This window comes from Nicotiana tabacum, chromosome 19 (assembly GCF_000715075.1).
Source record: "Nicotiana tabacum cultivar K326 chromosome 19, ASM71507v2, whole genome shotgun sequence".
Lineage (NCBI taxonomy): Eukaryota > Viridiplantae > Streptophyta > Magnoliopsida > Solanales > Solanaceae > Nicotiana > Nicotiana tabacum.
Window position 1 is genome coordinate 93,825,177 of NC_134098.1, and position 12,101 is coordinate 93,837,277.

Sequence of the window (12,101 nt, forward strand, 5' to 3'; positions counted from 1 at the left end):
AAGAGAGTACAGAAAAGAAGCAAAACACGAGAGTCAGGGGTCTCAAAATGCACAAAACTATCTACATGCATGATGACAACATTTGATCGTCTTGGATCTTTTAATGCAATCAAAATATCTGATATATGCAAGGATGTAGAGTCATGCATGGGCTTTAATTTGTATCTCAATCTAGTGATCTTTTCATTCTAGACCTGATCTTTTGGCCCCTGCCTTGCTAAGCTATGATATCATTTAAGCTGCAAAACAATTCTTGACTGTATAGAAAAACAGAGGGCACAGAAAAGACACCAAAAATGCAGCCGAAAGATCTCAGGGAAAGACCAAACTATAACGTTCAAGAAACACTCCATCTATCTCAATTGTTTAGGACAGTTTAACTGGACACGGACACACGGCGCTAAGAATACACCTTTTAAGACATAGCACAGTTGTGCATAAAATACCAAAAGTAAGTACCATTATACCAAATAATTTAGTTTTCTTATTTAGTACAAAAAGTCCCATCATAACAAAATAATTTGTATTTTAAGTAGTGGGACGTACAACAAGTCACGTCAACGACAAAATGGGAATGTAAAACTTAACTAGTTTCTAGATAGAGAAAAATAACAATCACTTGTTTCTTTTTTTATAACCTAGAAAAATACCAATCAGTTTGAGGCGGACAAAAAAGGAAACAGTGTCAAGCAAATTCAGACAGGGGGAATATATCCTATATAGGCATTCAATCCACCCAGGTCACCGACAGGCTCGGATACAGGCTGACTTAAGCCCCTTATTTAATTTTCAATCGGAAATGCGAGACAAAAGTTGGAGTACAAATAAATCCAATGCGACAAGGAAGTCAACAGCACAGAATATTGGAAACAGCCTATCCATGAAACAGGAATAATCCAGCATTCGTCAGTTCTCCTAGAACTTGAAATGCACTTTTACTAAATGAAAGAGGCTGAGAAAATAAAAAAGAGAAAGGAAGTAAAATTTAACAACAGAGGATCATATCATGTCTTGAGGTAAAGTTAAAAAGTACACATATAACTGAAAAGTACTGTGAAATACCTTTATTTTATTGAAAACTGTAAATCACCTTACGATAGGATGTTCTCACTTAATAATCGAGTAAAATTAACAGACGCATAAAATAAGATCAAGTACCACAAAGCTAAATGCAGAAAAAGGCAACTCTTAGGTCACGGTGATTGTGATGATATAGGAAAAGATTAGAGCAAATAAGCGCACATTGAGCAAATGATATATCTGGGTCTGGGTGAGCTAAAAAAGAAATATGTGGATTCTGTTCATTACCATCGATGCTAGAGAAGCAAGGAGAAAAATAAACTAAACTTCTGGCTAATAGGAAACACACACTATTGAGGAGTTGAAGTCAATTTATTTACAATATCATTTCTGGTAAAGCCCAAAGTCTTTTTTTCCCATCCCAGTGGGGAGAGATGACAACCAACCCTCTTTACAGTATAAGAAAGCATTTTACAGTTTTAATGTATAAAGAGCCAACGAAAGAAACAGTACACAAAGGAAACACGCTAAGCTTCTCTAGACACTGCTGCATGAGAGAGATTAGGTAAGGGGGATCAGTGTGGAGACTACATACCACTCTGGCAAGATCTCCAACAGTCACTAGAACTCCACTAATAATGCCACTATTCGCATTGACTCCTGTGCCTTCACAGAGTTTCGCAACAAGAGCCTGAAATAAATGGAATTACAAAAGAAAAAGGAATGAAAGATGGCACAGTACATATAAGTATAAATGTTGGACCTTGTGTATGGGAGCAATGTATGGAAGAACTAATCGTTCACAATTGCGAATCAAGCAACCCAATAACTTTGCACTCTCTTCTTTACATTTATTATCTGCACTGCTAACAGGGTAAGAGATGTAAACATAACAAGCTTCAAGGAGATCAAAAAGGAAGGAGACTCTTTCCATTATCAAAGGCCATATGAATACCTTTGTTCTAGGTAAGTTAACAGCTGAATAAGATGGCGACGAAGTGCTGGAAGAACATATGCTGGATTCTTTTCAGATAGTCTACCAGCTAGTGAAATTGCATAGTCACGAACTTCAAAATCCTGGAAAAAGAAACTATGCACATAAGCATGGTAAAAGTACATATATGATGGAGAAGAAGACAAGGCAGTCCATGTCCTAATAAATCATATAAAGAGGCATTCTGCTGCATCAACGCTAAAAAATAGGTATTAGATATTCAAAAAAACAGACAGGACTTTTTCGCAGGTTGAAAGTTAGGCTCTTGTATATTTTCCTCATGTCCAATCTCAATGTTTTATACTTCTAAGCTCTTATTAGCCAAAAACTACTTGAAATTTGCACATACACAACGAGCCTAAATATCTGAAATTTTAATTCTGTGTAACAAAGAGCTAGTAACAAAAGAGGATCCATGTGTCCCCCGCTTCTTACACAAGCGATTAAATTGCCTACAACACAATTTATCTTTCTCAAATTGCAAGCGATCAAAATGGCACGCAATGCAGCATGCCATGAGAAAATGGCCTTCAGAATGCTCTAGAGTCTAGACTTCTATAATGACTTCCAAACAAGGGCTTCAGTTAGCATCATTCAGTCAACTTTGTTGACTTTTTCTGTCAATGCTAAAACCTAAAGGACAAATGCATATACTTTCTTAAGTAGCAAAAGCATTTATTCTACTCCTTTCTAATATATAAAATCCGTCTTCTAACAAAAATATCTATAGGAAAGTACACCACTAGAATACTTCCCATTTCGACTACCCATAGCTCAAATGAAAGAGGAGACTTAACATATAGGATTGTTTTGGAAAGTAAACAAGAAAGATTTTGAGTGAGAAAGCTTGCAATAAACAGCGGTTGCAAAATGAACGGCTGAGTTTCGAAAACCATGCATTAGTTTATCCATAAGTTTTTAAGAGCACGGACGTTACTCCCCTTCCCTTTCCTGAATAAGTATATATAAATAACCATGAGAAAGTGCATTTTGCCTTCCATTTTTGCATTCTTAATCTTTTTTCCATTTTGGGAGTTGAACGATGTGCTAAGTAGTTTTATTCATGTACTGAGGCATATAACACTGGCGTCATCTAAGCAGGCAATTACAACACGTTGAAGAGATTGACATTAATAACTACAGACCACGTGAATTAAATACCTCGTCATTTAGAGTGGCAAATATAGCTGTCAAACTATCAGCCTGAGCCAGAAACTCATCGAATCCTCCATCAGCATACAGAGAAGAAAAAATCGAATGCCGAACAGTAACATCAGCGTCCGCAACAGCAGCAATGAGAAGTTTTTGCACAATCTGTCAAAATTAACTCAGTTAAAAAAGACTCCTAAATCACCATGCGGAAGACCAGAAATCAAAACCTTAATATGCATGATGTCAAGGAGTACTTATCCACCAAGTGGAAAAGACACTTAACATGAGAAACTGCTCAAGGTTTATTGACAGTCTTCTGGAGATTTATTTCTGTAACAAGATTTTGAATCACTAAGAACTAAGATTACCAAGTGAAATGACCTCAATGGCCAGCTAATTATATGATCAGGCCAAACATGAAACTACGAACAAGTACAGAGATACTCGCAAGTTTTACTCACACTACAAAAAACATTATCATGAAGAGAATGAAATAAAATGGTAGAATCCAGGAACTTGAAACAATTTATCCCAGTAGACCATACCCATCTGCCATAGAGACCAAATGACTTGAGACACCACCAGAAAAGCACATCATAAAGCTATACAATTTCTCTTTTTCATGAAAAGCCAACCCTTGAAGACCCTTTCTAAAATCAGTCAACGTTCAGTAAGAAAGCACAAAAAAACAAAGAGAACCAAAAGATAAACCTGTGAATCTCCCCTTGCCTAAAACCATCATTATAGTCCTATATTGACAAAGTCTAGAGGGTAAAGTAAATTGAAATCATATGATACCAATTGTTTTGGAAGAACTTATAAAAATGACATTGAAATATGATTTATAGAGTAATGGCATAAAGAAGAGATCAAATGTTGCACAGCACACACTATACAAACACTAATGACCAACGGAAAGAAATTAGGACAGTTCTTGGGATGAAGCAATTAACATGTGCCAAACATTGGACTTAGCTGACCTATGAAAAGAAAGTCTAAGTTGCGCGGACTCTTGGTTTTTGGTGCCGCACCCGTCTCGACACGGGACGGGAGCGGGTGGGGGAGCGGGATACGTCCCGGATTCGGTCAACTAACTTCGGATACTTTGACCAGAGTCCATCGACAAATTTGGGGGGAAATTGAGATTTTGATTTCTCAAAATTAAAAATAAAACAGATTTAAGACATGCGAAATGGCATACCTTCAATATTGTAGTACTTTTGTCTCATATTTGCTGCATTGTGTTCCAGAAAAGAAAAAAAAGAATTCAAGGGGTCGTGTTCTGAGTTCGGACTTATAGCTCTATTTTTTATAATTTTAAATTTTTTTAGCCGAATCCCCGCACCCGTATCCATACCTGGAACCGCACTCCCGAATTTTAAAATTTAGATTTTGCCGAATCCGACACTCGGATCCGTGCCCGTATTTGGGATGGACGGAGTAAGTAACATATGCTAAACTTGGGATCAGTCCAACCACTAAAAGCTAGCTAATCTTTATAGCAGGCATCCAAAACTCAATCCACTAAGAGAGACGCCTGCCACCTCTTTCACGAAAAGGGGATAAACCGGCTGAGAGATTGACAGAAAAACTATATTATTGAAGCTACTAATAAAACTGAATTATACATCCTTATACAGATATTAGGGAAAAGATTCTTTTCATAGGCACGTATTTGAATGCGCAGATAATTAGGAAGTGACGAACCAGGGAACCATATAATACCAAGAAACATTGTTTAAAAGCAAACCTCTTCAACAAGTCGACGTCGCTTTCCACTGGCACGATTGATTCTACTAGGACTAAACTGGGTAGAAGACATCGCCAAGAAAGAATTTGCTACTAGTTTGCAGCAACATAGCGCAGCATCTTTTCGTGTAGCTCCATCCTCATCTTCTAAATATACAACAACAGACTCCCTTGCAAACTCAAGAAGATCATGGCCCTATAATGCCACAGGTCTTCTATCAAAGTAAACTAATGAGAAGGGGAATAGAGTGCACAAAATATAGACGACAAACCTTGAAATTAAAACGAGCTAGAGTCTGCAAAGCAAGTTGAACTAGCGCAGGACCACTCAGTTCTGGTACTTGGGGGATAACTGTTGCAATATGCCCTCGACTCATAGCAGTTGATTGTCTTGAGAGTGCATGATGAGATCTGGAGAGAATTGCTGAAATACATTCAAGCAGTCGATCTTGAATGGTCGGCAACAAAGATGGAATGCTGAGACACAGAAATACACATGTTATCCTTGAGCAACACCAGACAAAAGAACCCAGTTCATGAAACTTCTGCTCAAATTCAGAAATAACCTTTCAGTTATTTGCTCCAAGGCTTCCACTAGTGTCAGGGAAAGCCCAGCAGAAAACATAGCATCCAAGAGACCACGAACATGAGGCTCCATGGCTGGTCCCATTGCTTTAGCAATATTTCCAACACATGCCAGAGCCTCAAATGAGGGCCTGCCTCTGCGGGGAGCAATCTGAGAGAAACATACGCATGTCAGGGTTATTGCTTCAAGCATATACATGTCACAGAAAGAACCTACAACACCTGGAAGATAACTTCTTTTAATATAAAAACCCTGAAAAGATAAGTTATCTGGAAACAGTTTCAGTTACTCAAGTCCATCTGCAATGACATATATGGCATACCGCATCACGCAAGTGAGAGGTTATTGTCGGCAAATAGTTAATGAGTTCACCATCCAGAGCACCAGCCATCTCCCCAAGAGCGATGAACCCACTGGCACGTTCTGCAGGTATTTTAAGGACATGAAGTATATGATTCATGCATATCTGTAGAAGCAAAATCAACAAACTTGAGGTTACAGCAGTCAAGATACAAGATGTAAATCTCAATCACCCAGATTTTCCAGCTTGAATCATTAAAATGAAGTCAAATGTCACAAACCGTTAAATAGTTAGTCACAAATCGATCACGCAGGAAATGGGCAATTCGAGGAAGTAGAGAAGTTATGCTGAGACGAACTAGGCGATCTCGGTGCTCCAGGTATCTTATAACAATTTCCGCAACCTCCCTGTATCTTGACATCATGAACTCTCCTGTATTCCTGCACATTTTGATGAAGAAATCTGCATGCATCAGGTAACATTTATCATACCACATCCAGATAATAGTGGGGCCAATTCCCACATCATGTGACTTGAGCATATTATTCAACTTGCGCCTGTAATCTGACATTGTTTATGAAGGAGACAAAGGCAACTTACTCAAATAATAAGCAAATAAATCCTTGAGACTATAGTAGTCATGGAACATACTAGCATAAGTGCATACATGGCGATACAGCAAAGAAAAATTTGTCCTCCTATAGCTTACTCAACCAGTTGACCACCACCCTCTTTATGCAGTCATTCCTCGCCTCAGTACCTACCCTTCAGTGTTATTCCTCGCCTCAGTACCTACCCTTCAGTGTTATCAAAGGCAAAAAGCGCAAAAAAGCTCTAAGGTCTGTTGGGGCCTCAACCGCAAATAAAGTGTGGGCTTTAATGAAGAAAGGTGAAACTAATTCCAGCAAAACAAAATCACAGCCTATCATAAAACTGAAACGAAGAACACCAACTCACACATGTTTCTGAAGGTATGATACCCATCAAATTTGTTTAAAGTACAAACAGAGAAATCCATGGCAAAGTAACAAGATAATATCTTGTACAACTTGACCACATAGTATAGCTCAACAGAAGATCCTGTACATATACATAGTCAACTAATGATAACTGAGAAGAGGAATACCAGCAACAGCCAAAACCCAATACTTTTTGCAGAGGACTGTGAAAAGGACTGAAAACCCCAATACTTTCTTCATTAAAAGGACTGAAAAAGGAGGTACCTCGACAGATCGTAGTCAAGCTACAGACCACAAATACATTATAGATACAACGGCTAATAAGAACAAGCAGGTAGTACACACTTTTTGGTATAAGTCTTGTACATGGAAATTCTTTCCCTCATTTATAAAATTATTTGCTTTATTCCAAAAAGGGAACAAGAAGGTAGTAGATGATTGCACCTAAAACACACATGTAAGTGGCCTCAGACTTGAGGTAGACTGACTCCTAGGTCCTACATGATATAACCAAAGATTTTAAGTCTCCAGATTATCAGACAGCCATGATAGCAATTTAAAACAGCACAAGGAACTCTCAATTATTTTCCTAAAATGAAAAATTACAGTTTGATAGCAAACCTTAGCAGCTCTCCCACTGCGAGAAGGGAGCCATGTATACTATGAACAGGCGCAGTTCTGGTCAATCCATCTTGGGTAGCCTCAAACATCTTATAATACCTGCCAGCACCACCAATTTTAGAGCAGATGAAATTTGCCACAACGTTCATAAGATATTGATAAAAATGACATTTTACTGAAAAACAATAAGGGAGGAGAGAGAAGTAGACATACCACTGAACACGCCATCGGGTCTCGCGCTTTTCAATAACGCGAAGGCAGGCACGCAATGCCTCGACAGCCTTCTCTCGAACAGCCAATGTTGGATCCTTCAGAGCAACCCAAATAACCTCCACAAAGTCCGGCACATGAACATTGAAAACAGTTGAAGCATTTTCCGCCATTTCCTAAATTCAAGACAAAGATGGAAACAGGAACAGCATCAGCAAGTACTTAGTAACTGGAATTCAATAACAGCTGCTATGTGGTGGGTGATATCGAGAAAGAGAAATTATAGATTTGTTTGGGGGGAAAGAGAATTTTAATTAATCTGTAACATAGATGTATGTTTTTGCTAATTTTTTCTGTGACATGGCATATTTAAATCATGTGAATGCCATACTTGACTTAGTTGGTTCATTACACAATCTGTAATGAACAATTACTGGAACTTGACAATAAATTATCTTTACCTATCAATGAAAAGAAAATTCAGGAAGGTTGGACCCATTTAGAAACTCCAGATTGCCAAATAGGCACTTGAAAATTAATGGGGACTCTGCTGTTTAAAGTTAGCAGCTAGAAATGATTGAATAGTGTACGGATAATAACTTCTTTAACTGTATTACTTGACAGATTAAATCTCAGTGGCATATAATACTTGGCTTTCAGTAATTGATTAAGACAGAATTTGGTTTAAATAACCTACTCTCTAGCAAAGTATGTGTATTTGAATATTGACATGTTACCTTCCCAATTGATCATTTATGGCTATTGCTTACTGAAATGACATTGCAGCTTGAATGTGTGTTTAGCTATTTGAATTTCTTTTGACAAGCTACAACATAAAGAAGTTTATTAAAGTAATATAAGAATGACAACTATATTTCTACAATATGAACCAGTTCACTCTTCGTTCCACGATAGCAGAAAAACACTAGCTAATCTTTAGGATATGATTCTAATAGTAAATACTTTGTATTCAATTTTGAGATAGCTTAGGTACTTTCTAAGACAGTGACTGATACAATGGCAAGTTGGACAGTGGAAAAGTTTTTGGATGATTTGGCGAGGACAGAACAGTAGAATTTTTGAAGGGCGGACTGTGGAGAGACTGTATCAGAAAAAGAAGGCTTCATTTCAGTTGTATCTTCGGTGAAAATAAAATACTCCTCTCTTTTGGGATATTTAAATGAATTTTTTGAGGTCTAAAGTCAAATCGCTATATAATATTACCACAATATTAGTGTGATATCTAATGAAAAGATCTTGATTTAACCTATCAACAAAAAGATCCTGATTTATCCAAAAAAGAGTTACCAACTTAAAATTTATGTAATGAAAATCACCAGCTTAAAGTGTTCAAAATGCTCAATGACGTAAGTTTCACATTATTTCAATGCTCTATGTTCATATACACCAAACAGCCACTGAGCATCCCCTGGGTTAGTAACTACGGTTATGTAATGTTTCAATAGTAACTAATTGCTCCAACATAAAGAATTACACAAGATACTTGTACTTTTATGGAGAATGAATAGCATTAACAAAATGAATAAGACAACACCGAAACTGGAAAATAACAGAACAAAAAAGAATTGACAGAACAATCCGAAGACGACCACCAAATGGTGAAAGACCTATCTTCAAGCAACGGGAAAACATTATATGACAAGTTCACCAGCTTTTTGTTTGTAAGCTAGCAGTCAAGTCTATAACATTTATATATAACTCAAAGCTTCCCCATCACATAAAGATGAAAGAAATAAAACCCAGCTTCAAAGCTTCTGCTTATACATCATCAAATCATGAAGGAAGATGCTAATCGTACCTTTAATATTAAGACGGCAGCAAAGAAACGATACTCAATTCTTTCACCACGAAGCCATCCTAGTGCAACTTTTACCTGAAAACACGAAAGAATTGAGATCCTGATGTCAGAGAATGAGAAATCTGAAGTAGCACAATGTTACGCACCTGACGTTCCACTTCATCTGCAGTCATTGCACCGCCAGATCTAGCTAGGTGACCCAGAACTTTACTAGCAAGGACCAAGATTTCACGATCACGCTTTGTTTCAAAAACAGCTCGCATGTAATTGGAGAATTTTGCCACTTTTGATGCATTTTCACTGATGGTGACATCTATTAGCTCATCAATAGCCCTCAATGCTCCCAGATTTTCAGAAACTTCATTACTATCAAGAAATGTAGTAATACGTTCATATAGATGATCCATAAAACGAGCAAAAGCTTCTCCACTGAGATCACGAGCTTCTTCCTCTACGAGCCGCCTCAAGGCCAATGTAGCTCCATCCTACCAGGGAGTGTAACATAAGTAATACAGGCATGGTGCAAAAGTTTGCAACATCGACACAAGTATTTAAAATGAATTTAGAAGAGAGAGGAGTGCATCCAACAACATGTAATCTAAAACAACAAAAACAACAACACCACACATAACATTTTAAATGCATATACATTTAAAGCAAAAACCCACATCAGTATCAATATGAAGCACTATGTGCAGAAGACTGCTCTGTTAACCCTTCAATAGACAAATGAAACTGGCAAAAGTGAATGAAAATACAAAAAAAAAAAACCTGGTATTCCCATGATTATCCAAGCCAACGGTTCACCAAGATGGTCTGATATAAAATTAAAAAACAGGACTGTTCCATCTTTCTCAATAGATAGAGGAGGAAAATAAACAAGCGTAATTAACAAGAAGCTTAGAGGAGAAGACTTGTATATAAACAGTGATCGGCCACTTCTATCTGATGGCATGATTTCAAACAGGATTAGTCATGATAAATATTAAAAACAGGGAAAGAGAAAAGGAAAAAGGTCAAAAGTGATTATTGACCTTTTCTTTCTTGCCTGAAACTAAAGTGTATCTAGAATTGTGCTGTCTTTCTCGATATCATCTTTTGCATACAGGGTTACAAATAACTATGTCCAAGATTTTCGATGGATAATCAAGAAACAACTCAAGATGTTTTTTGTTTTACTTCTAGTGTGGAATGGAACTTGCAAATGAAGCTGAATCTATCTTAGAGCTCCTATGGATTTAGATAGGATTATACTTAATGTACATAATTCCAGCACATTGTTAGTGCTGTTTATGACCATTTCAAAAAAACGCAAGATATGCCATGAGCTAAAATCTTGGATGAAGTTACTCATAAAAATCTATAATAATAACAATAACTGTGTCCAAGATTTTGTTATGGCATATCTTGTGTCCTCTTTTTATCCTCAATTCATCATACAATCGAAATCAGAGCACTAGATGTATGTCTGGTCACACTTACTCACAATTCAGTCAAATGTAACAGCACAAATAAAAAAAAAATACACAGCAACTTAAAAGAGAATGGCAAAACGAAAATTAAGTTAAAGAACGAATTTAGCAAATAACTCCAAAAAAAGAGAATTTGAAAGAACCTTAGGATTGCCTCTGGTGCAGAGGTCAGCAAGAACTCTATTGAGAGCATCAATATTTCCGGCACCGGTGGTTGCAACTGGATAACGGATCGCCTGACTGGTGGTAGCCATGCTGAATTCACACACGCGCCACCACAAAAAACCCTAACACGATCGACAGAACATTTTATTTTCGTGTGATGTGCTGCTGCTATACACAACAAGAGAAATTATAGCAGTAATTTGTAAGAGAGTGAGTGAGCTTCTCCGGAAGAAAGTAGGATAAATCGACGTTAGGTTTTTAACGGGTAAAAAACCCTTGCCCACTGTGATTCCGTTTTATTACAACGTTGTGTTGGGCCTGTGGGGCGGACACGTTTACGCGCTCCGTTTCCGTTTTATTCTCGGTGAAGGAACGAAACAACATTTGATCATTGCTCTATTTGCTAAATTGCTAGTATTTGATTCTGTAATTAAATGAGACGTTAACTTATAGCTTGTTTGTATGGTTGTTACGTATCCAATGCATTATATTGTATTATTATATTTTAATGTAAATGTTTATTGTTTTTCATGACATCAACAGTATAAAGAGCATTATATTGTATTATTATATTTTAATTAATAAATGTTTATTGGTTTTCGTACCATTAACAATATAAAGAATAAACTTATAATGTAATACACAAAAATTAGGTACGGCATAAATTACTATATAAAAAATGCAGGGTAAAGAATAAAATATGATTATTTAATAATAAGGAATTAATGACAAGATAAGAAAAAAAATAAGATAACGAAATGACCATACCAAATATGATGTTACATGATTTGGCACTTTTCATCATATATGATACGATAAAATTTAAGTAACAATCAAAACAAATATTGTATTTAAGAAGAATTAACCCAAATAGACGTCCACTCAATCACTTAAATTAAAAATAGCCGGTGAATGTATAATATATGCATACTTTATGTATTATACCAATATAATTATGTATAATCAATGAATAGTCTGTGTATATGGTTAGAAAAAATAAACAATTAATATGACCGATTATTTATATAAACATTCGTATATTTATAGTAACAA

The 12,101-nt window shown here is 36.6% G+C and overlaps 1 protein-coding gene across 1 annotated transcript in view; it reads right to left on the reverse strand.

Annotated features, from left to right (window-relative positions):
* The window catches only part of LOC107776741 (serine/threonine-protein kinase TOR-like), a 36,627-nt gene extending 25,490 nt beyond the window's left edge, over positions 1 to 11,137 (reverse strand). Inside the window, 14 exon segments of the mRNA NM_001325223.1 lie at positions 1,616 to 1,711; positions 1,784 to 1,883; positions 1,976 to 2,097; positions 3,176 to 3,328; positions 4,917 to 5,111; positions 5,188 to 5,392; positions 5,482 to 5,651; positions 5,824 to 5,967; positions 6,083 to 6,242; positions 7,383 to 7,481; positions 7,596 to 7,768; positions 9,412 to 9,486; positions 9,558 to 9,896; positions 11,027 to 11,137. Of these exon segments, the coding sequence (NP_001312152.1) occupies positions 1,616 to 1,711; positions 1,784 to 1,883; positions 1,976 to 2,097; positions 3,176 to 3,328; positions 4,917 to 5,111; positions 5,188 to 5,392; positions 5,482 to 5,651; positions 5,824 to 5,967; positions 6,083 to 6,242; positions 7,383 to 7,481; positions 7,596 to 7,768; positions 9,412 to 9,486; positions 9,558 to 9,896; positions 11,027 to 11,137 (2,142 nt within the window).
* Between the last annotated feature and the right edge of the window lie 964 nt (positions 11,138 to 12,101).